This window comes from Brugia malayi (assembly GCF_000002995.4).
Source record: "Brugia malayi strain FR3 genome assembly, contig: Bm_v4_Chr3_scaffold_001, whole genome shotgun sequence".
In the NCBI taxonomy this organism is placed as follows: domain Eukaryota; kingdom Metazoa; phylum Nematoda; class Chromadorea; order Rhabditida; family Onchocercidae; genus Brugia; species Brugia malayi.
This window is the reverse complement of record NW_025062477.1, coordinates 8,972,240-8,997,896: the sequence shown is the minus strand read 5'-3', so window position 1 is coordinate 8,997,896 and position 25,657 is coordinate 8,972,240. Positions and strand designations below refer to the sequence as shown.

At 34.3% G+C, this 25,657-nt stretch overlaps 4 protein-coding genes and 1 non-coding gene across 6 annotated transcripts; 3 read left to right on the top strand and 2 right to left on the bottom strand.

Moving 5' to 3' along the window:
• Window positions 1–814: 814 nt before the first annotated feature.
• Window positions 815–3,753, top strand: Bma-sptf-3 (Zinc finger, C2H2 type family protein; the record flags this gene model as incomplete). 2 transcript variants are annotated; one of them, XM_001902881.2, is made up of 7 exons in its annotated part: window positions 815–1,012; window positions 1,363–1,489; window positions 1,924–2,021; window positions 2,303–2,510; window positions 2,906–3,140; window positions 3,257–3,447; window positions 3,521–3,753. In XM_001902881.2, 7 exons carry the CDS (start codon window positions 815–817, stop codon window positions 3,751–3,753), a joined length of 1,290 nt encoding a protein of 429 aa, XP_001902916.1. The 2 variants fall into 2 exon arrangements, with proteins under 2 accessions (XP_001902916.1, XP_042936479.1); XM_043080545.1 differs by having other exon boundaries at window positions 1,912–2,021.
• A 2,059-nt stretch (window positions 3,754–5,812) lies between these two features.
• Bma-rps-19.1 (40S ribosomal protein S19S, putative) lies at window positions 5,813–6,678 on the top strand (the record flags this gene model as incomplete). Its single annotated transcript, XM_001902882.2, has 3 exons — window positions 5,813–6,026; window positions 6,249–6,418; window positions 6,610–6,678. The coding sequence occupies 3 exons, from the start codon at window positions 5,813–5,815 to the stop codon at window positions 6,676–6,678; spliced, it is 453 nt and encodes a 150-aa protein (XP_001902917.1).
• A 12-nt stretch (window positions 6,679–6,690) lies between these two features.
• Bm1046 (Uncharacterized protein) lies at window positions 6,691–6,792 on the bottom strand (the record flags this gene model as incomplete). The annotated part of the gene is made up of 1 exon (XM_043080544.1): window positions 6,691–6,792. One exon carries the CDS (start codon window positions 6,790–6,792, stop codon window positions 6,691–6,693), a length of 102 nt encoding a protein of 33 aa, XP_042936478.1.
• Window positions 6,793–8,451: 1,659 nt separating this feature from the next.
• Window positions 8,452–17,000, top strand: Bm4154 (CG14616-PC, putative; the record flags this gene model as incomplete). Its single annotated transcript, XM_043080543.1, has 27 exons — window positions 8,452–8,517; window positions 8,657–8,839; window positions 9,039–9,132; window positions 9,254–9,408; window positions 10,170–10,271; window positions 10,358–10,519; window positions 10,630–10,816; window positions 10,935–11,038; window positions 11,320–11,457; window positions 11,557–11,693; window positions 11,762–11,907; window positions 11,995–12,090; window positions 12,205–12,305; window positions 12,431–12,574; window positions 12,645–12,816; window positions 12,898–13,142; window positions 13,382–13,521; window positions 13,593–13,707; window positions 14,026–14,243; window positions 14,569–14,683; window positions 14,993–15,230; window positions 15,469–15,792; window positions 16,066–16,122; window positions 16,218–16,295; window positions 16,459–16,555; window positions 16,612–16,781; window positions 16,936–17,000. 27 exons carry the CDS (start codon window positions 8,452–8,454, stop codon window positions 16,998–17,000), a joined length of 3,849 nt encoding a protein of 1,282 aa, XP_042936477.1.
• Window positions 17,001–19,975: 2,975 nt separating this feature from the next.
• Bm12928 lies at window positions 19,976–20,341 on the bottom strand. Its single transcript, XR_006227886.1, has one exon. It is a non-coding gene; the product is annotated as an Unclassified non-coding RNA Bm12928 (non-coding RNA).
• Window positions 20,342–25,657: the final 5,316 nt, after the last annotated feature.

Sequence of the window (25,657 nt, the reverse complement as noted above, 5' to 3'; positions counted from 1 at the left end):
TAGGCGGAAAGCACAGGAAGCAAATTTTTGTGGTTCTTTATTGTTCATTTATTGTAGTTACATTGCTTGTTCAATAAACACATGAAAGAAACTGCTTAAGAACAAAACAGGCATGAACAGAACAGTTCACTATGGATAACAAAGTGTGAACAGTTCAAATTAGAAAATTTAATTAACAAACTCATGGATTAACAGACATCACCAGTTCTTCGACTGTTGTGTAACACTTCAAAGTATCTTGGAAGAATCAGCTTTATGAACTATTCTTGAAGCGCAAAACAGAATTCAGGAGAACATTACCGCCCTATAGTTTATAGCAACGATTTTCTGCAGAGTGCAAATGTGTGCTTCCCAAGAGCGATGTGCAAAGTTGCATTAACGTAGTGTTTGTGTCCCGATTTCAATCGGGAAGTATGTTTCGAGGAGGACCGAGTTGAGAGCTACCAGCACCGCCCACCCCAATGCAATAAGTCATCCGCAGGGTCAGAAGGGTGCCACGCCCATTTTCATTAAAGGGACACACCCATTCAACGACGTGGGCCGCATTAATTCCATGCTCCGCCCATTGTCCCATCAAAGTTGGCTGAATCGATTGCTAAAGACCGGCGGGGAGGTGTGCTTTCTTCATTTGCATTCCTTATTCTAATTGTCAGTGCGTTGCGTAGGCTTCCGCCATCGCAAGGAAGATTAAACGTAAGTGTGTGGTGACGTATAGCCTGAAGAGTTGACACGTCGTAGTACAGCCTGCCTCCCCTCGTGTGATCAGTATAGGAAAGGGGCAGCAACAGTAACAACAGGTGGCCCCCGCCTCACGATGACTGAGACCACCCCTATCTTGCCCAAGCAGCCATCGTCCAATCCAGCAGCGCCATCACCATCCACGACACAACCCCCAGCGACGCAGGACACTCCCATACTGCCGAAACCCATTACCGGTAACGCCGGTACGAATGGTACCCCTGTCGTGACACAGCAGTCGCAGCATCAGACTACATCTATACAGCATCAGCAGGTAAAAGATTCATTTCATCTCGGAATTTACCGAATTTTCTGATCACGGAAAGAATAAGATATAGGGTGAGTAGTATATTTGGAGTTGCGTTGTGCACTTTTTTTTCCAGTATGATATTAATTTACAGTCCGATTAAAACCATGTCAGATTTCGTTGGTTTTGCTAGATGAAGTGATAAAAAACTTGCGCAAGTTAACGATTAGCACGAACACATCGTTCTTTCAAATCACAAAAACTACAAATTTTCAAGTGTTATTCATCCATCAAAGCGTTATAAAATCGGGATTTGTTCTTTATATCCTAAACCTACTTTTCCTAATTCTGTGCATTTTGACTAGAAGTTTTTTTAGGTGCAGTTTATACCGATTGCTACTCAAAATCAAAGTGGACAACAACCGACACAAGTTCAGCTCATACCGGTCACAGGGCCAGGACAAACTCAACAATTCTTAGTAATACAACAACCCACAATTGCTAGTAAGATTTACAGTCATTTCATAGCGGTGCAGGATGTGATAATTGAGAGGATGTCTCTTCGGATTTACATTTATTTTTGCAAATTCAGCTTTAAGTAGGGTTTTTTTTTTTAACTGGAGTGTGATAAACCTGATTTTACATTTCATTCTGAACCATATACTCATTAGGCTTGAAGCTGATCTATGCTGCCTGTTTTCTGTTGAACAGGTGAGTTAAACAGCCGAGAGCACGTGTTTTTTCTAAAAAAATCAATAACTAAGAGCAATAAAATATATTCTCGAATTGAGAATTCTTACCACATTATATATATATATATATACATAGTACATTATGTAGTATAGTTTGGTATACTATACAACTAATTCGCTTTTTTTGTTCCCATTTTTTCCCCTATCATTATTTGTTTTTATCAAGGTTTGCAGCGGTGTTTCCAGGCCCTTCAATACCAATTCAACCTACCGGTATCCAGCAGACTAACCAGTTTTACATTGTACAACAACCTACAGCTGGCCCCAATCAGGCACCGCAACAGGTTTTTCTCTTGAATTGCTTTTTTGAAGAAAAAGTAAACGTAATTTTGTGGCCTTCTTTACTAGTTCTGAAATATCAATCAAGGAAGGAAAGAGCCGTAAGTGGGAATAATGAATAAATTCTATTAAATGATAAATTTGCAGAAGGAATTCGGTGAAAGCCTCTTCCAACTGAGTACGACTCGATTAAATTTATCTTACCGTAAAAGAATCTCAACTTTCGGCTAAAATAAATGCTGTGGTTTTTCTCTATAAAAACTTACGATCACTTTAATGCTTTTAGATAGCATTTATACCGCTGCAGATGCATCCGGCTCCAGATACGAAACCAGTATTAGCCAGTTTGCATGCGCAACCTCATCATATACAGCAACAAACTTTACAGCATATGCGAAATGTGGACATGCAACAACCACAACAAACAAATACAAAACATGAAATAGACGATGGTAGTGCTAATGGAGTCGCTACCCAACAAAGGATAAAATTAGGTTTGATTATTGATTTTACTATTCGTCAGTGGTTTACTGATCAATTTCTGTCATGTAATTTTAATTTTATGCAGTTCATTTGTGGTATCCATCCTTTGCAAAAATGTTATAGCTAAAAAATGGATTTGAAAAAAGACTTCACAGTTTAAACGATAATTTACGCAAAGGAATGGAAAAATTAAAATTAAATTACCGAACTTCTGCTACAGACAGGAAATGGTGATTTGAGAGACGTATCCAAAATGCAGTTTTTTATGTCGCTGTAGTAAAATATGAGTTCTATATGAATTCTGTTATTCGATGACTGAAAGTTAGTGAGTTCTACTGCTCTTACATACTAAAACATGCCGATAGAGGGTTTTACATTTTTCATCACTTATGAACATGTATTGCAGGAAATTTGCATTTCATTCAAGATCCAAATGATCCTCAGAAATGGATAATTACTACAGCAACAGGTGATACAACAGAGCCACCAAGTCAAGGATATCGTTACAATCGTCAAAATGAATTCGACGCTACACCAAGTGCTTCAACTGTTGGTCAACAACTAGGATACAAGCAGCAGAAAACGCCTAAAAGAACTGCGTGTAATTGTCCGAACTGTCAGAACAGTACTAACAATAAGCTGTAAGTGTTTATCGAGGAATGATTGGGAATTAAAGAATTCCAACTCTTGAATTTTATTATTTAATATGTTTTTCAGTAGAAAAAATTTGAGCAGGAAAACCATTTTTGTTTTTTAGGGTTAAAAGTGGTGAGAAGCAGCGTTTACACATTTGTCACTTATGTGAAAAAACCTATGGAAAGACGTCACATTTGCGAGCACATTTAAGAGGACATGCAGGGCAAAAACCGTTCGCGTGCGACTGGGCACATTGTCAGAAAAGGTTCACACGTTCCGATGAATTGCAACGGCATCGTAGAACACATACTGGTTTGTGTTCACTTTGTACTTTCGAAGTCTTTATATTCGAACTGCAAGTTTGATAAACAAAAAATTTTTTTAGGTGAGAAACGTTTTGCTTGCGGTCATTGTGGAAAAAAATTTATGCGATCAGATCATTTAACAAAACACGAAAGGACACATTCAACAGTACGTGGACATGGCAATTCAGAATTAAGTACACGAGCACGTGGTTCTGTAGACGCAACAGTGCGGGCGGTAGCATCAGCAGAAGTTAATTCATCACAAGCGAATCTGATCACTACACAGCAGTCGGCTATCATTAATTCAAATTAGTAGTAGTATGCTGCTCTTTCTATTTGTGTTATAATTTGTAAACTGCTGATGAAAATGTTAAGAATACATGAGATGTTCTGTGTAATGTTATGCATTGTAAATTTGATCAAGACCATGCACAAGTCACTGGTTATTTAATAGAAACATTTAATTGTCTAAGGAACTTCTAAAGAATTTTTTAGTCTGACATGATTTATGTTATTTCTTTAAAAATTCGTTTATGGTTGACTTTTTCTCCTAAGTGTATTTGTTTAGTTTTATTGTTTATAATTCCTTGGCGTTTTCTCCAAACTTTGTGCGATGTTTATGTAGGTCTCTTCAGCTGAATTTCATTCAGATTTAATTATATCTTCTGTCGCCGTGGATTTCAAGAATTGGAGCTTGTCACAATTAACGATCATCCTTTTTAGGTGGAAAGCAAAACGGCAGTATAAGTTTTGGGGTTCTGTTCTGCCACGCTTTACATTTTCATTCATAGTTCGTTTTGGATCGTCTCTTATTCTTACTGTTTTGTATTACTTTATTATTACGGTTGTAATTATTTGTAGCATCTTCATTATATTGCGAGCTATTGATGCTCACAAATGCTCACTTTGAATTTAGTTATCTTTTGTTTATTTTTCAGAGAGACTTCATGAACCCTTTCAGGGGCGAAAATAAGTGCTCTTGTCATGGTTCTGAGAAGCACAAGCAACTTCGCTTTAGTCTGATTTTTTAAATTTTTGTTAGCCTTTGTACCAACTTTGCGATTTCTCATAATTTGCTATGTTTTGTGAAAATAAATTATCACGATTATGGATGACGCAAGCCTTTTGAATACCACTTAATCTTCAGGATGGAGTAAAAAGTGGTATTACCTTCCTTAATGATTGGGAAAAGTAATATTGCGAAATACTGATTTGTGACATTACTGAGATGGATTGGAATCACAGAAAGGAAAATATCTTGTGAGAGGTGGACAAATCTTAGTTATTTACTGGAAGATAGTACGGAGGTGGGACTTGTAGATTTCAATTGTATGGTCAGCCTGGGAGCTTGTATGTTTCATACTAACAGATGAAACTGTCAGAAAAACGAACTGGTGATAGCGAATCTGGATTTCGTAAGTTCTGTATTACATCGAGAGAACAGGAAGAAACCCTTCAATACGAATCTTTTTGCGCTAGAAGTTACGTATTTCGTGCTATGTCACTAATCCCATGCACGAGGAATTGAGTTCATTTATTATTCATTAAAGATTCTATGAGTTATCTTTTGTTCGCGCAATATGTTTCTTGTCCGTTTCTTTAAAAACAGATTCCCATTTCCCATTCCATTCAGACACAGTTGTCTTTGTATACCTCCATATCTTAAGTTTGTCCACGCTTTTCTAAAAATATCTGTCACGACCGGCATTTTGACTTGGAATAACCAGATTCCCCGATAAATTATATCTTACCCTAGCCTTAGCAACAGACTACACAAGCCACATCGACACATCAACACTTCTTGCTCTCTACATCCAATACTTTTCGTTATAGGCTAAACAAAATTTAACAGACCGTACCAAGGGTCTAGAGTTGAAGTAGGGATGTGATGTGTCGCGCAAGTTGTTCAGTATATCCTGGGTGTTTGTGGTGGTTTCTTAACGGTTTGAGGGTAAGTGTTGGAATTTGAGATGGTACCATACTACATCTAAAATGTTGTGAAGGAAGAGGACAGTCTTGCATGTCGCATCACACTTCATTTATATATACTCGTTTTATAATGTTAAAATATTTTCTTTGTCATGCCCTTGTATTAATGCATTGGATTCAGTCTTTGTTTCGTCTTTGTGGCATAATTAGTTTCACAGCATTTTTCCAGGACAGTGGTATATTGTATAACTTAGAAGCTATTGTTTAAAAATGCAAGGCATTCTGTCCATTAACACATTTGATTACTGTTTTATTAATGATTTCTTAAAAAGATTATAGCATATATTACTTGCTTATACAACCTGAAGCTGATCTTTCATTTCATCCTTATTATTAACAGACATATCTTCTAGAGACATTCGGAGAGGGACGAATATTAGACAATGGTTAAACCAACGAGTGTTAAGGATGTGGATCAGCATGAAATGGTTAAACACATCGCACATTTTTTGAAAAAAAGCGGAAAAGTGAAGGTGCCTGATTGGTCAGATCTTGTGAAAATGGGAAGTTACAAAGAACTTGCACCTATTGACATTGACTGGTACTACACCAGAACTGCTAGCATTGCACGCCGTCTTTATATTCGTTCTCCAACAGGTTTGTTCTTTCATTCCCTGTTTATCTTAATATTTAGTCAAAGTACAGAGTATTAGTATCAAGAGACCTACAAAAAAGTTTATTTGGACTGGATGATTAATTTTTTGAGCTTATTTTTTTAAATGAGGCTATGTCAGGGAGTATATTTTTCTAAAAAGAACCAGATTGTATTTTGAAATTATTTGGGATTATTTCCTTATACATATTGAACTTCATTTACAGGAGTTGGTGCGTTACGGCGCGTTTATGGTGGAGCTAAACGACGAGGAGTAACACCAAATCATTTCTCTAAAGCTTCTGGTTCTGTTATTCGAAAAGCGCTTCAAACACTAGAGGCCATAAAATGGGTTGAGAAACATCCGGAAGGTAATGGCCGAACACTTTCCCGGCAGGTATGGTCGTTTATGTTTGAAACTATGGGATATAGTTATTACGCATACATAAAATTTCTATATATATTGTTGGGTACACACTAATGGTTCCCGAAGGACGTTTCTTTAAGTGAAAATTAGTTATGAGATAGTAGCATGTTTTTTACATGGAACAAATATCTTGTCATTTTTATACTAATAATTTCATTCAGGGACGAAAAGATTTGGATCGAATTGCCGCACAAATACGCCTGAATAGTACGGCCGAGTTGGAACAATAGACAACAAAGTCATTACCTTTTTCCTAATCGTATATGTTGTGGTAATTGGTTTCGCAAGACGACCAGCGTAAAAATATCAGAATTCCAGATATTTATGTGTCCAATTTGTTTCATTTATAAGTATAACTCAATTACCTTTGTTAACTTATCATCCTGTAAGTTCGGGAATAAAATTTATCAAATCTATTAATACATGCTTTCCCCTTTTTGTTTAGCGAAACATAAGTCGAGGACTTATTTGTTTGTTATGTATATTCTTTTATTGGGTTGGAAAGTGTGAGAAACTGGCGATTTCAGAGCATATCTATTTTTTTCCAAAGCCAAGACTTTAAAGCAGATGTTAGTGTTGTAGGTTTCTTTTTGCATTAGTCTTGGCAAACCTTTTCTGACGTTCAAAAAGAGTTTGATAGTTTAACTTATCGCAAATTTTTCCGGAATTGAATTTTGCATAGCCCGTAGAGTTATTTTCCTCAAATTATTTTAATACTGTCTATCAGTTTTATTTGTGTTTCAATGTCCTACAAAATCGAAGCTATGACCTTATCTTCATTTACTACGGATAGATCAGTTTTATAAGAACAATGGAGATACTGCCATTGCGAAGAACTAGAAACACAATAATAAAAGTTACACAGTGCACTTACTGAATGCACCAGATGACGGTGGTTACGTTAAATGATTTGAATTTTGCAATCAAAATTCGTGATGTCCACCTGCGATTTGCAATCAAAATTCGTGATATTCACCATTCGTGATGTATCACCTTTATTGGATCTTGAGTAATTGCTGTATTAAGGAATTTAGACTAGTCTGACTAATAGTATATTACAATATAATATATTTCCTCAATTTGGGACTCGAGATTTAATTGTTAATATAAATTCATTTCTGCAATATCATTTTGTACTGCTGAATTGATTTGGATGAATGATATGATTCATTTTAATCGACACTCCATTGTTGCAGTGGTTGCATGAGTGCGTCACCAGCGCTTTTTGTGTAACTCAACGAACAGTGGGAAAATGAAACGGAGTTAACATAATTAAAATAAAATATTCATAACTTCCGGAATAATGGTCTAAAATTGGTCTTCCAAAAAAAGTGACCGTAAGCAGTGCGTTTTTTAAATCGCCACACTAAACAGTTAAAGTCTTTTAGACTCAAACGCTCTTCCAACAATGAAATGCTCCAATCTGAGGACTGTTTCCTGTCACCTACAACTACAGTGATTTATTTGTGACTGTTGTCGATTGGTATTTTAATGAAGCATAGAAATTTCATTGGGTCATGCCAACAGTATTATCCAGTCGTGAATCAGCAAAGAAAGTTGGATTCTTTATGTCTGATTGATTGACTGGCCAAACAAGAATTTGGAAGATAGTTTGGGAAAAAATCGACAACATTGATTCAGTTCAAATTGTCAGTAGAAATCGAAAGAATGTATTGACATTGCAAGGTGAAGTCTAGAATTGGAATTAAGGGACTTGATTCCAATTCTAGACTTCTATAATTAAGGAACTTGCAAGGCATTCCAGGGCATTAAATATGGGAAAATCATAAGCACATAGTTTTAACATTTTTCTATCTCTGGTGCTTTCGAATAAATTCTTTTGTAAATTGGGCAACTGTGCTGGTCTCACAAAAGTAATAACTTAGGGTTTAAATTTCTAAACAAGATTCGGTAGAAAAAGAAGTTGGATTTGGGAAAATTTTGATATAATTATTTTATTACTACCTTTTTGTTTTTTGGAGATAGTAATCGGAGTTTGTACGATGAAAAGAAAAGCAACAAGCAAACCGATGCAAGAAATCATGGCAAAAATAGTTGAATACTACGGGGTATGCTTCCAATAGTACAATAATTTTTGAATTTTTTCAAGCAGATGAGTGCAACTGTTCTCACTTCTCACTGCTTACCTATTATGCAGCAGTATTACTTTACACTTACTGCAGTGCAAATGTCTGTCCAGCATTTCAGAATTGGCTTGAGTTTGTGATATTTCCTGAAGAGGTAATATTGAAAGAGCCTGTTGAACGATGGCCGCTATGTGATTGTTTGATCAGTTTCCACGCAGCTGATTTTCCCTTGCATAAAGCTATCGAATATGAACGTTTAAGGCATCCATATGTTATTAATGACCTACATAGACAGTATGATCTAGTAAGTCTTATTTCGATGTTGTAAAATATTTCTTAATTAAGCTTTAGCTTCTTTAGATTTTAAATCGTACAGTTTATTCGATCAGCAAGGCAACATAAGTGTCCTGCAGAGTTACATAATAGTATTATTTCCTGACCTTCCATATTCTTTTATTCATTTAGTACGACAATTTTTTAATTAAGTTTGAAAAATGTTTCAGTTAGATCGGCGCAAAGTTTTCAAAGCTTTAGCTCGCGCAGGTATTGAGCATCCTCGTCATGGTGTTCTCTTACGTGACAAGGAAGGAAAAGTTGGCAAGTTCATTTTCAAACTCTTATATCATTGTTGTTGCACTGCTGTTAATTTCAAAAGTTATTGTCTTGGTGTGTTTTATCTTTACTTTCAATTTGTTTTCTAAAACAAATTTTTGTTGAGAAGGGACGTTGAAGGAATTTAGCGATCATATCGAGGTCAATGGAATGATGTTCAACAAACCATTTGTGGAGAAGCCGTTGTCTGCTGAAGATCATAATGTATACATCTATTATCCAAGTTCCGTTGGTGGTGGCTCACAACGTTTGTTCAGAAAGGTAATAAACATTACCCAGATTATGTTGAATGTATAATTGTTCAGGGAGAATTGCTTCAGGGAGAACTGTATAATTGTTCAGGGAAAATTGCTACTCTTAGTGGTTTGCTTCATATGCTAATGCGTACAGAATTGGGAAAGATGTTTTTTTCAATCATATAAGTAATAATTTTGGGCATGCAGGAGATTTCGGATCAAATATGAATAAGTATTTTCAAATATAAAAATTTAATTGTTCTTAATCATTTTAATTAAATACTAAATTTGTGATTAATAGTAAACGGCTGCAAGTTGTTATATTTTGTTGAGTTGTTATTTTTATATTTGAAATACGCTACATTTTTACGTTGATATGCTACATTTTTGTATTTGGAAGATAGTGGAACTAAAAGGTACTTAGTTAATGTTCTCTGCAATGTATTTTAGTTTGGTCTATAAATCTCAGGTGTCTTATATCCTTCACAGTATGTTTTGCATTGGAAATTCAAAAAATCAGCGGAATCTTATGTAGAATTAATGCCTGAGCAAAGTTAAAGGCAGTTTATGTGGCCTAACTATTTCAAAAATATCTTAAAATGTAATTGGCCGCTCCGGATCAGTTCCGAACCTTGACTTAGAATTATGGACGGTTCATTTCAATTTTTCTTATTTTTGAAAAATTAAGGAAGAAAACAGTGAAATGTTTTGTTTCAGGACTTTAGAAGGAACGTTTTTCGGACCTGTGTAAGGATTATTTTCGGAAAGTTATTTTATATTTTATAGATAAACAATCGTAGCAGTTGGTATTCTCCCGTAAGCACAGTTCGTCGAGAAGGTTCTTACATTTACGAAGATTTCATACCAGCAGATGGCACTGATGTTAAGGTACTATTTCAGATTTTAATAAAGTAGTAATTTAAGAAGGTTTAAGGATAAATCGAATTATATTTTAAAGGACTGTGTCGATTCAGGTTTATGCCGTGGGTCCGTATTATGCTCATGCAGAAGCTAGGAAAGCGCCTGGTTTGGATGGAAAAGTTGAACGTGATTCTCATGGAAAAGAAGTTCGTTATCCAGTTATTTTGAGTAGCAAGGAAAAGCTGATCGCAAGAAAAGTAGTTATGGCGTTTGGGGTAAGTTGCGAAAAATTGATAAAGCACTGATTTGCACAACACTCACCGAAACACTTACTGTAAGCAACGATAATTAGTTTTTCAACCGATTAAATTCATTTTCCTTGTAGCAAACTGTTTGTGGCTTCGACTTGTTACGTGCAAATGGCAAATCTTTCGTGTGTGATGTTAATGGATTTTCATTTGTTAAAAGTTCAACAAAGTATTATGAGGACACGGCCAAGATTCTAGGAAATACTATATTAAGACGATTGGCATCATCGATGAGCATACCATGGCAAATTCCATATCAGGATGGTAGGTTATTTTTTAGTCTTTTTCAAATTATTTACTTCTGTTCATTTCGGAATATGTGATATAGCACAGTTCAACTTTTTAAATTTTTTTTTAATATCAATTTTCGACTGGCTTACAGATGACCCACCTCTGGTTTCAACACCGAGTGGAAAAATAATGGAATTACGGTGTGTCATTGCCATTATTAGACATGGTGATCGAACTCCAAAACAGAAAATGAAGGTGACATTACTTTGTAAAATTTTTTATTTGAAGGAATAATTGTAATAAATTTTTAGGATGCTTTTTGTTATGTTACGTAAATATTGAATCACGTTACTACTTTTCGTCACTTTTCTGCCACGCATGTCCTTTGTTGAAATCAGTAAAATGAACTGCTCGTTTCTGTTTTCTCGTCTTATTGCATGGAGCATCACTTCTATTCTTATGATGAACTGTAATATAAAATGAAAATATCTACTTCCTTCGTATGAATTATTTTCCTCATCGATTTTTATCAACAGATTGTTGTAACGGATCAGCGATTCTTCGATTTATTCAAAAAGTATAATGGATGCAATAAAAATGAAATCAAAATGAAACGGCCAAACCAACTTATGGAAGTGCTTGAACTTGCTCGCGAAATCCTTCATGAGCAGCAAGTAAGAACAACATCATTAAATTAGTGGTACTAATTTTACTTACTAATTCATTAATTTTATTTCTTGTAGAGTTGTTAGAGAAATCTTTTCATTTTCAAGGGGCGTCGTAATGAATCATTAAAAGAAATGGAATCTTGTGAAGATAATGACGGCAGTTCCTCTAAACTTGAAAGAGATTTAGAACAATGTGAAGAAGCAATCAAAAAGTGGGATCAAGTGCGTACTGTTCTTGAAATGTAAGTTTTTTACGTTTAAAATTACAACACACTGAAAATTTCTGCCTTTTAATTGCAATTGCTTGAAGGTATGGTCATTTTTCGGGTATCAATAGGAAAGTGCAGTTGAAGTATTTGAAACCACGTGAAATCAAAAGTTCTGATGATGAAGAAGTGCATCAGCAGTCAGCACTTATGCTTATTCTAAAATGGGGTGGAGAATTGACTACTGCAGGTTACATTTTTCTCCTGAAGTGTTCAATCGATGTTTCTACTTGTAATTTAGTAGTTGAATGGAAGTATCTAATTTAAACTTTTTTAGGTAATTTACAGGCAGAAGCGCTTGGAAAGCTATTTAGAACTTTGTATCCTGGAATCCGAAGAACCGATGGTAAGAGTTGTCCAGAGGATACGCAAGGTACCTTTCTGTTCCCAAATGGTTGAGTTTTAACGCTTTGAAGCGAGTTTTCTTGCACATTTTTCTTTTCCATTTTGCTCTTAAGATCCGTTTCATTTTCGCAATTAAATTTAGGTTTGGGATTTCTTCGTCTCCATAGTACCTACAGACACGATTTGAAAATTTATGCATCTGACGAAGGACGTGTACAGATGACTGCAGCTGCTTTTGCTAAAGTACGTAGTTATTTCATTTTTTATGAAGTAAGTCATAATTTCTACAATTTTGAAGAAAGAAATAGGTGAATAAAAATTTTGTGATAACCAATTTTGATTTCAGAATCGCTTTACTGATATTCTAGGGTCTTTTGGCATTGGAGGGTGAGCTTACACCAATTTTAATGCAAATGGTTAAATCAGCGAACACTGATGGACTTTTGGACGATGATGTTAACGCGCGAGACTTTCAGCAGGAACTGAAATGTTACCTTCATTCAGCACTACAAGTACCTTTTTATTTGTAAATTTTAATATAAATTTTAGAATGAAAGAAAAAATATATCTGCTGTTTTGCAGGTAGATCGTGACTGGACAGCAGAAGATCATGAAAATTTAAACCCGTCAGGTATTCGTTCTCTAACGAATGCAATGGAATTTATCAAAAATCCTCGGAAAATGTGTGAAGAAATTGCAAGCTATGTACAACAAATGGTTGAAATAATTCAGTGGCATAAATGCAATAAATCAAGTTCGTTTTCAAGCAAACATTTCGATATGTATGAATAATTTTTTCTGCGGTATGCGTTTTACGCATAGTAGATTTTTCAAGATCGGTCCTTGTATTTGAATGAATCTTGGGACTTGGCTGAACGGCGTTGGGCTAAAGAATTGCAAGAATTCCGTCGAGTTAACAAAAATGGTGATGTAGAATTCGACATTTCTAAAATTCCGGATATTTATGATAACATCAAATATGATATGGAGCATAATCCGGAATTATGTATTAATAATGAAGGCCAGTTTGAAAGAATGTACTTATGTGCAAAAAATATGGCGGATATCGTCGTTCCTCAGGTTTTAAATTTTTTTTTTTTTTTAAACAGATGCTTTTAAATTAAGCCTTCTGATTGTGGTCCTGGTATTTTTTACTTCGTTGAATGTATAGGTATTATGTTAGTTCCGTCCGTATTCAACCCATCAACAGATATTTCCTTAACTGATTGACATGGTGTTAAGCTTTGGATAGATTCATATTCGAAGAGAAGAGCGGTTATCAGTAACATTCAAAGTTTAATGCTTAAAAACTTTTCCAGGAATATGGGATTAGTGAAAACAGCAAAGTAATCATTGGACAACATGTCTGCACTCCACTATTGAAAAAAATAAAAAGTGACCTTTATCACTGCGTCGAAAATCCAAATGAAGATGACACACAAACTCGTCTGGACCCAAGGTAATTATTTTGCATTGCAATTAGTACATTCAGCTTCAAATTTTATTTCCTAATTTTTATTTGCTTTCCAGAGCGTCACAAGGAATTGCTACACCATTTCGACATGTTCGCACTCGCCTTTATTTTACGAGCGAGTCACACATACATACTATAATGAATTTGATAAAATATGGCGGCTTATGCAAGGTTAATTCCTCATTTTTGTTTTGACTTTTACAATGTGATTACTGCATTCTTTATTGATAACTGCATTTCTTATCACAATGACACATAAACCATATGAACATATTTTGTCACATAACTGCATCATGTCTGAATTAGTAATTATTAGTTCCAAATTGTGCATTGTTGATTCTGTTAGCTGCAATACCTGATATCTTTTTTCAATTACTAAAATACGAAAAATTTGTTGTCAAGAAATTTAAGTAATTTATTTATGCTTGGCTTTTTTAATTTTTGACTGCAACAGTATTATTCAGTTTCTTCTCTAAGTATTACGTGTAGGTAGATGATAAGAAGTGGCAACGTGCTATGCACTTCCTGTCATCAGTTACCGAATATAATTATATGACGCAAGTGGTTTTGATGGTGTACGAAGATAGTCGAACAACAAGTACGAAACAAGGCACTGATCGCTTTCATATCGAACTGTTGTTTTCACCAGGCCTTTATCCTTGCTTTTTAACTGAAAAGGAAAGAATCTATGAAACGCGTTTTCCAAAGTCAATTTCTTTTGATAACTGAATTCCAGTTAGTGTAGCATGCTGAAACAAGCAGTGATGTTTCATTATTTTCTTGTGGTCATCATATCCACTTTCTGTAACTCATTATATGAAATATCTGATTCATCATTGGTTTATCAGTAGCTGGATTTTATCCGTTTTTTTTTTTTTCACCATGATGATTTTGATTGATCTTGCCGTCCTACAATTACATTGTTTATAAAGTTTCAAAACTCATCATTTTGCATTAGAGAAACAATTATGATCATTTGATATCATTGCTTGCATACACATTTGGTATATGTTTAAATGCTTTCATTTCCAGCTCAAGTGGTAAGCAGTGTTCAGGACCAATAGGAACAAAATCAAAGCTTTCGACTCGAAATTGCACAACATCAACTGCTTCATTATCATCGGTGGAAATTGCTGGTGGTGAAAAGGTATCATCTAGTTGTCTCTCCACCATGTAGATTTTTAAATATTAGCTAATCATCTTAGTTGCAATCTTACTGCAGTCTAATTTTAATTTCTCTTTCGTATGTATTCAGATAAAAGATAAGTGAATAGAACGTCCATATCAACCAACACTTATCTTTGTCATCAATCGCTTGATAAAAAGCGATGCAATCTGAGTTTTTATTTTCCAATCCATAAGACAGATTTAACTATAAGATAGCAACTTTTAAGAAAACAAAACAGAAATTGAATCCAGATAAATTATCAATATTATTGTTTATGTTCTCTTATAGGATGTAACCAATTCCGGAAATTCGGCATTTCCAGGAACTCTAATTAACAATGCTACAGACGGAAGCCATTCAGAAAGTAGCTCATCCACCAGCCTCAATAATCTTACTGTTGGGAAAGCTTCTGCTCAAGCTTTAGCACTTACCAAGAAGCGTCTAGAACTGAACGATTCAGAAGATGACTTAAATGATGAAAGTGTCAATTTGGTTGCACTGGATGAAGTTGCTTCCGGTCAATACAGTGAGCATCATCTTTCATCTTTTTAACACTCATAATATATAATGAAAAGAAAATGCATTTTTATCTTCTTACCTTAATAACAGTTCAGCTATCTTGTCTGAGCTAATTGATGAGGTTAACAGGAGGCTGTTAGCATTTTTCTTAAACGAAAAAACTCATGTATTCGTGCATTGAAGATTAGTCGCGATAGGTTTTCAATCGGAATAAATTGTACAATTTTTCTTCATTTATTTTTCAGCAACAGATGAATTGGCTCGACATAGTCCTGGGAGTCTGCATCATAGTCGACGGCGTGTTGCTGCAAACAGTGAAACTGGAGCAGACTCTCGAAGTTTTGCAGGGAGCTGCTCGTCAATAAGCGATTTGGATATGGAGACGTCGGCACATGGTTCTTCAGCAGAAAGCCATCTTGTTGGTTTGATGAAATCGATGAGCGACATGTCTTGCAAGAAATCTACAGTGGACATCAACAGGGATTTTGTGAATCCGGACGATCCCGTATCCGCTACTACTGAAGTGACTGTTGGTCCAAGAAATGGGCACAATTCTCCCGGTTCTGCATGTAAGCAATTATCGTCTATTGGGTTATAAAAGTCGGTTAATTGGTTAAATGGTCGGGATGCCAACGAAGTTGCCGAGTGGTTGCGTTCTATTCCGCAACTGCATGGGCGGTGATTTGATTCCAACGCTTGAACTGATTTTCATGATTCTGATGTTGCATGTATTATATGAGCCCATATGTCCAGTTATTAATTCTCTCTTTATCTTTATCAGCGAATACATACTGCATATTTTTGGAAAGTCTGTTGAAGAATACTTAAATGCTTTACTTTAGCACGTCGATCGAGATTTCCGTACTGCTTCAAGCATCATACAGTCAGCTTCTTAACAGGTCTGGCTTTACTTCTTGCTTTGTTGTCTGTCCTCATTATGAATCAACTTCCTGACACTATTAATTATTGCATTATTTGGAAGTAACATGTTTAGAGCTGGATAACCGTTTAATTAGCACAGATGTACTTTTTGGTAAATCGAATGATTCAGCACGACGAAGATTATCCAACAGTAAGTCGCTTATTTTCGAATTAGTTTCTGATATTTTATTCTTATTTCACTCATTGAGATGTCCTTCATAACGTTTTAATATACTTTAATCTTTTACTTTTTGTCGAAAAGCTTGGTATACGAATATTTCTTCAGACTAAGTTTAATCTCATTTTCTTAGCAGGTCCGGCGGTTTTGTCTACTGCAGTAATCGCGCGATCGTCGAGTGCTCCACGATTACAAACGTACAAAGCAGAAGATGAGATATCTGTGGGAGATAAGTGTTTTCCGTTGTTCATTATCATTATCATCACTCTACAATCGTAGTGAATCTAAGCGAATCTTCTAATGTTTCAGAAATTCGCCGTTTCTGGCCTCCACTGCGTTCACTGGAAACATTACACGATAACATACGTTTTAGTCAGTTGGATCGTTTCCTTGAGCGATTGATGAAAATTCGAACACCGATCCCTTCCCCACCAAAAACACCAGTCTTTTCAAATAAAAGTAAGTTTTTTTTTTGACTCTGTTTTTTACACTCATATAAGCTTAGTGTTCCATAATTAGAATAAATATGAACTATCGCAACAAATTTATTTTTCACTTTTTCCTTTTCTATAATTTGTAGTAAATCACCTATAAACTTCCGTATTTTTTGTAGTGATATCAGTAGTTGCAGCAGAGCTGTCCGATACGGCAAGAAAATTAGAACGAATAGGTCACTGAAGTTTATGGAATCTTGAATTTTTATAAAACAATTTCGATTATTTTCTTCATCTGATAGATCTCATCGCTATCAGTGAAAATTATTTGATTTCACTTCATATTATTGTTTAAATTCCATTTAATATTATTTGTCATTATTTCCACAACTATTGTGGGGTTTTTTTCTACTGGGAAAATTTAAATTACTGGAATTTTCCCTCAGTATATTATTTCAGAACTTTTCAAGTTTTCCGAAATTCTAATCTATTCGCAGCATTTCTAAGTATGTAAAGTCTTCAAGAGTCAGTGAAGATACCTGATTTATATATTTGCTTGAGATCTTTCCGAAGTTTCTCTGTATATATTTCCCTCTGACTTCTTCGAAATTTTCAGTTGGAAATTTTGTAAAAATATATTGTTTGGACCTTGCATACATTTATAATTATTGGAAGCTAAGGACTTATTTGTTTGCAACTTTGGATTGATTTTACAATTATTCTATTATGCGTACGTAGGAATCAATCGGAAACACTTTATCAAGTTTCATTTATTAAAAATTGCGAGTTACAGATGCGCTTCTTTTTTTTTTGTAAAGATAATTTCTTTAATTGCCTTTATATCAGCTCTTTTTGTTGTTCTTTATTCTTTTTATTTTATTGTTGCACATTTATTAGCATTTTTTTTCCTCTTTTTCGAAAAAGGTGCCATTTCAAAAAATTTCATTCTGATGCTTTCCTCATGAATAACTTCAACATTTCAGTGACACTCGAGTGATTGTAATGTTTTCCTTATTATATCATCTTTGCATAAAATTTTTTCGAATTAATTACATTTCTGTAATATGCAAGCCGAATGCAGAAATGAGCGGACAGTATAAGCTGCTAATCAGCACTTTCATTTCATTATGATTTGACAATTCTTTATGCAGCGAAGAAAAGACATTTGATTGAAAGACAACTCGTTGGTCTCTCATAAATGCATTAACCTAGTAATCATGATAAGTCAGGAATGAGACGAAGGAATTGCTGAACATTTCTGTCGACACAAAGAATGAATGTTGACGGTTTGGGCAAGTTTAGTTGGTTCCATAAAAACGAAGCTGTGCTTGCGTATTTTAGATCGTTTCAAACTCATTTCAGGAATATTTTCAATTTTCAGAATTCCTTGTTTGAAATTCAAGTCGATCTGTTTTGTTTCCGTTTATCTATCAAAAAAATGTGCGGCTTATTCTCTAATCAATCACTGGCACCAAAAAAAAGTTAAGCTGAATTTAGTATAGCATGATTGATAAGGAGATCAAGGATTGATGGCTCGTAGACCACTGATCCATTGAGGTTAGGAAGATTTCTTTATTCTTTTTTCCGTCTAAAATGTTTCGCTTTTTCCGATTATTTAAGACTGATTTTCATAGTTGCCAAAACTATTTAAGTCCAAATCCCAGCAACGAATTAAGAGACTTTATTAGAAGAGCTTTCGAAGTAAGTAAAAATAGAATATCAATTTGATCATGGATGATCTTATTAAAAAAAAGAGCTATGACGAAGACGATGCATAAACGCATAAGCGTGTCATTTTGACAAGCCGATAAGAAAGAACAGTTTTATAACTTGACTGAGAAATTATTTTGATGCGAATAATAACATGTATTTAACAGAATTCTTAGTCTTATCAAAAAATATTGTCATTGCTGCTGTGAATGGAATTCATCTATGTTAGTGTGAAATTGTATCATAAATTGAAATGGTAAATAATTTAGTAAAAAATAATAGACAATTTGAACGTCCCAATGACGTAACGTGAAACACTTGATGTCTTCAACTACATTACATCATTTTTCTCGAGTATGATAACGAATAATGTCTAGCTCTCGATGTGAATCAGCATCTCAATTCAGTGCAAATTAGATTATGATGATTCGATTACTTAATTTTAATCAACTCATTTACCACTACAATATTTACTTGATTTATAGAAAGACTGGAATAAAAGTGCTTTATTTATACTGCTGATTATTGATTATTGGTGATATTATACTAGGACACAATTCTTAGGTCTCTCTTCATGGAAGGGATGATAAAGGGGTGAAAAAAAGCGATACTAATAGCCGGTTGCATCTAAAAATGATCAAAGGATCTCTCAGATTAATGGATAAGAAGTAGAAACAGAGAGCAGTAGCTGTGAAATTAAATTGTTCCACTGATCTGATCTGATTTAATCTGCTTCTTATCAGCACTGTGAATTGGTGAGCTGTTGCAGTGCTATCGTTCATTTTTTGCTCTTATTGACCGAATTACCGAAAAAGTTGTTTACATTGTGCCCTAATTTAGCTATCAAAAAACAACTGTAGTTATTGCCTCGAGCCGTTACTGATTTAGAATTTTTACCGTTATCTCGCTCTATACCGTTATTTCGAATACATTTCATTGAGAAGTCAGCACTAATTTCAAAAGTGCAAAATGTTATTCATTGCTGTTTTACTACTTTATTTCTATTCCATAAATCTTTATTGCATCAAAGTGCAAAACCTCATCTTATAATTTGAAATGCTATAGTCTACAAAACGTTACCAATAATTATTGCAAAGGTGTTATTTATGATATGAAATCTTTGAAGCTTTATTATTAATAGCTGCAGTTTTTTCTTTACTTAAGCAAACCACATTACAAGCAAGCAAATTTAAGTACATGGATGAGGAAAGATCTTGTCTCGATTTAATTCGGAACGAAAGTAAACGAGATTTAAGTTGGGCTAGCGACTTGTCTCTTCAAGTTAGCAATTGTTAACTTCCTCTATTAGTTTTGTGTTGCAAAAGGGAAGAATATTTTGTTATATAAATTAAGTAGTAACCTAAATGAGGCAAATCTTTTTATTTTACGCTATTTTCCAGCGAAATAAACGCTACGCGTTTGAGACATACGACGTATCTGAAATTAATTCAATGTTTTACTACTTCCTATTAAAAAAGACAAACAATTCGATTAAGTCGTCTAATGATCCTATCTGAAGATTATATAAATATCCAAGGAGAATATATAAATCCCAAAGGCAATTTCTCGAAATGAATCAGTTGAGACGCCTAAAATGCAAAAAACATGTGCGGATGTTTGTCGGAACGCAATGGAATGGGTGGCTTTTGGCAAGTTTTATGCAGTGTTGTGCATGTAACGCCATCATCCATTGCTTCCCAGAGTGCTCATACCGGAACTCTGCTCAGTTCGCATCCGTCTGGCGACTGTTTCTCGCTCCGCAGCACTGCTGCCGTTCCGTATCATTTCTCCTATCACAATTTGCCCACTCGATGATAGCAGTGATTTGCGCTTATCGATTTCCGCTTTCACTACCCAACCATATGCGCTTCTCATGATGATGTGACAACTGTGACAGACAGACTCGTTTCACAGCAACCATTTGGCTCACTCAATTACAGCGATAGAATTTTCAGATCTTCTTATCTCGTCAATTTCCTGTAACAATCAAAACAACCAACAATAATATTTGAATGCCCGCCTATGTCCGAGTGTTGGCTCGGAGCCAGGAGACCCCGCTTTTTTGAGATTGTCTTGGACAGTGTGTCGTGTGCAGTTGTGCGGTTTCCTGGTGGATTAGAGTGTAGTACTTTACTTGGTGGGACATTTAGAGTTTCTGAAACTTGGGGATATAATCATTTGTAGATTGAAAATGAAAATGAGTCTTGAAATATGCGAGTAATTATTCATGTTAAGTCAAAGATTTTTAACTTACAAGTCAAAAAAACAGTAATTAAACTTTAGTTCAGAAGATTTGAGAATTTCTAGACTGAATGTCAGATGTGTATTTTATTTCGCACGCAATTCTTTATGTGTTTCTTGGGATTTTTAGAACAAAAAATCAATACGAACGAGCAGAATTAGTTGAAAAGTTTAGGTTAATTATGGCTGGTTATCCATTTGATCAGATTGTTCCTATCAAAAATTGTTTAATGCTTTTTAATAATTTGATATTGAAATTTAATGTGAAACTGTTAAACTTATTGGAATGTATAGAAGATGCTATTTTATAGATGGTTCTTTTGAGAAACACTCAGTTTCACTGCTTCTGTTTTGTTAACCGGATGATGTTACTGGAGATCTTCATGTTGAGATGTCAATCAAATTTTCATTCCTGTTTCTAGGTTTCACAATCAGATCCTGCCTATTGTAGGGTTAAATATTTTCGAAGTTTCTTTTTCTTAAGTTCTTAACGTTCCGAATCTTAAGTTTTGGTTATATTCCAATGGAAAATTTAGATATTCCCATGAAAATTGCTTAGGAAACCAAACTGTTTATCACATCATTCTAACACTGAACATTTTAGAAATAATTTTTGGAATTTTGCCGAAATTTACTTATATTAATATTATATTCAAATTTGAAACAATATGTTAAAGCGGATGAGTAAACTGAGAGACAGTGCTGGCAACATTCGGATAATGAGGAAAGACGGTTCTGTTATGCTATGATGATTGAAGTTGTGTGTATTTACATTTGGTTTTGATTAGGATGTCAGTCTGATTTTGTTAAGACCTGAACAAGATTTTGAAGAACCGGTTTCGGATTGCGGTCGCAGTGTGGGGAATTGATGTGGAAGCAACATTTGAATGATTACAAATTGGATGGATATTTGCTGAATTCATTAAAGGCGTTTTCTATATATGTCGATTTGCTTTTACACTCTATGTGATATTCGAGAAATGAAATGACCCTTCAAACAAGTAGAAATGAGTTTTTCTCAAATTGGGCAATAGCAATTTTCCCCGAGGCAATCAGTTTTTGTTGTTGTTTCCTACGGAAAAGTGGATTTTGCAGAATGATTTCCATACTATTATTAATAGTAGTACTGAATAGCAAGCAATTCTGATATTTTTATTTTTGCATTTTTTGCGCTTTGAATTTTGCGACCATCATATTTTCTATACTGATTGATTGTTAAATTTGGTTTTTGCCTTCATTTTTCCAGAAAATGCCTGCTATCACTATTATATCTTTGTTTAATTATCCTTTATTAGCCTGTGGTATCTTGCCATACCAAACACATTTACTTTATCAGGTTTGTCTGTTATATTGCTTGATATGCTTTCATCTAACAATCCATACCAGCTTTTATTTTCGTAATGTTAAGCGAGTTTGATGTTCGACCTACAACTTTTTGATTTCGGTATAGTTTTTTATTAGTTTGGAATCATGTTTTATAGCTAAATGTATTATTGAAGTCAGTGTTTTGAGTTAGCGCACTGTTCTATCTATAAAAATACTGTAGTCTCAAGGACTAATAAAACTTTTGATGAATATCCCTTCAATTATTGCAAGCAATGATTCGGTGAAAGAATATCTGCGTAGTAACTTATCATTTCAAATAGTATTTCAAACTTATTTTTCATCATTAATACTTGTTTCATGATCTCCTGACAGAGATCGTCATTTGTGAATGTTATACTTATGGTTAATTGCAGTGTCTTGTTTCTTAGAGGGGTTTTATTAAGTATTTGTTTGTAAGACCTATTGAAATAAAAGCTGATCCTCGGATTTTTAATTAAATAGTCTGTTCAAGTTTCTTTAAATTTGCAAAGGACAATGAGCGCAGTCATCTTAACTGACAGGAAAGAGTTAGAATTGCGAGTTTAACCTAACTGAGAAATGATTCATCGAAAATTCCTTTTGATATTTGACTGTTTCTGTGCGGTTACATAAGAATTTGTTTTTAACAAGTTTTCATTTATTGCTATCTACACTTCTATTTTCAAGTTTATAAATTACAGTTTGTTACTTTATGCCAATACTCACTCACTATCATAAATAGGTATTGTCTCCCATCGTTTAAATGCTGACCAGAATAATGTACTTTTATTCTATGAATAAACAAAATGAGAATCTACTTGAATTATCGATTAGCGCACTGCGACGCAAACTCACATATACATTGAGAATTGAAAGCAGTTGCCATATATATGAAGCATTTCTATTATATTTGTATAGTTTACCAATTAAATTTGTAACGCGTTTGTATGACTTTTTTGTGAAGCAAATGTATCAGATAGTTGTTAAGTGCATAATCCTTTCATATATTCAGGTTTTAGTTTCACTTTCAAATACCTTATGCTACAAATACTTCTGTCACTAAGAAATATACTGCATTTCCTTCCAAAAATTGCTCAAAGTTTGAATTTTTTATAATGAAGTGGTTATGATGAATGATTCTTCGCTTTACTTGCTTCTCATCTATCTTCACTTCTTTCGAGTTTTTTGCTTCATCAGCGTGGTCATCAGAGTGTTTTTAGAATTGACAGGAACGTCCATATCCATATAACATAGTTCAATCACCTGAAAAAATTTGGCAACTCATTTAACATCATGCCCAAACAGTAATGAGCAGTAGAACACTGCTGTTTTGAAAAACAATTTGAATAGTCATGCTTATACGAAGGTGTTGGGAGTGGTCCACTTGCGGTCATTTCATCTATAATGAATTAGAATGATATCCATTTTCGGTGTTCCTTATTCTTGTTTTAAATATTTCCCTGAACATCTGTTCATCTGGAATCTGCTTGCTTCAATATTATTCTCAAAGTTAATTGTAATTCAAAATGATGACATTTTTTTTCCATTCAAATGTTTTATTTACCCAACTCTGGCTACTCATTTCAAACACTGAAGTGCCCGATGGATAAAGTTTGTTTTGTTTATGGTAAGTGACTACATATGATAAATAGATGTGGTAGGTGGCTCCATATATAAATAGAGCTTTAAATAATAAAATGATAAAAATACCACTGGTATTCTTCTGGGCAGCAAATTTTGAAGAAATTTGTGACTTTTTGTCAGACTCTAGTTTAGTTTGCACTGTGAAATGATGCTATCTCTCTAGTTATAATTATCCAGAAAGTTTACCTGTTCTTTTTAACTGCTGACTCGAAGAACTTATTAGTTGCTGAATGCCGTAGAAATGCAGTAACTGTGCCCACATTCCTAGTGTGCTGTTTCAACACTATTTTATGATTTGATTGAAGTTAATTATCACTATCTAGATCGTTCATTCAGACTACAAAGATGAAAGAACGGTACACAAAAATATTAACCTTTCTTCATTTTTTCATCAAGCGAAAGACATATTTAATGACTTCGGTACAATTTTCATATCAATCATTTTAAATTATTGTTGTGCTTTGAGAGCGATCTCCCATTATACATGGAAGAAATCCATGGTTTTTGTCAAAGTAATGTTATTGGAATTTGTTGGGAAATACCAGAGCAGTGACAGATACACTCAGAATTTTGATTCTCTCATGTTTAGAAAATAGTCTCTAGATGTGATATGTATTACTAGACTTTAAATAAAACAAAAGTGGGATAAATTAAAGGTCCTGGTAAGTAATGCTTCATGTTTCTCTTTTTGTTTAGAAAGTAAGGAGATGGTTTATATGCTAGCATAAATTATGCCATTTGTGGCGGAATTGTTCTTGGTCGATTTATTATGCCATAGAATTGTTCTTGGTCAATTTACTGTTTCGAAGTAATCTTCAGCATTCAGACAAAAAAGTAGAAAAGAAAGATTTTTTTTTTTGTAATAGGGGAGATATTCTGATGTGTTCCATGTCTCCATTTCCTTCAACAATTTTGAAGTGTCATCGAGATGTTTTATAATAAATACTCAGCGCAAACTGATCGCATTGTCAAGTTCAAACATTGCTTTATCTTTTCATTAGTTTTATCAGAAAGATTACAGATGAAACAAGATTGGTTTTGTAGTGACATCTCTGTAATGAAAGAACCCTATCTACAGCATAGATAGCCGGATATAGCATAGAATTGATCATTCAGGCAATTATAGTAAATTTATGTATGACCAAAATGATAAGCTCTTCTTTTTTCCGATTGGTGTCACTCTTCAACTTTGGGACATTTTAATTTAGGATGGACTGAAATCAGTTTTCTCTTCTATGCCTTCCATGGGTAATGCTCCATAGGTTTAAGTATTTGTAATTTCTCTCGTATGAAATCAATGATGCTGCTTAACTGATTTAATTAAAGGAAGAATTTGCCAACCTCATGAAATTGATGGACAAATTTCATGTTGTTGCTTACCATCCTGTGCTTCTTCAAATACTGATATGTAAATTCTATCACAATCTTATTTATGAAAACAGTTGGATTTAATTTACCTCGTATTCATTCCCTTCATTTTTCCATTGCATGCATAATGTAGCTAGCTATAGATCAACTATCGGCCAATTAGAGTCTCTTACATCCTTTTCTATATAAAGTAAACTTCTAGAGCAATGATTTCAATATCATCTAATAACGATAATGATTTTGTTTTTAAGCTCAATGATTTCAAGTAAGTCTCGATTGCAACAGCGCATTTTCCCCATCTAATTTATGTTATCTTTTTCTAAATGAGTCATTTAACATACAGTAATTAATCAATGTAGAGCGTTTCAAAAACCAGATTTGCCACACAACAGTTATTGAATTTAAATTTGAATTCCAATAATTTCCTCATTAATATGATCTTTTTGAGCGCACATTGTCAGTCATTCTTTATACATCCCTTTCATATAATCTCAAAATGTATTATTTGGTAATGCGTTTTTAATTCCGCATCTAAATTATCGACAAAAGAAAATATTAGCATTCCTAATTAACCAAGCAATTTCTAAGACTAAG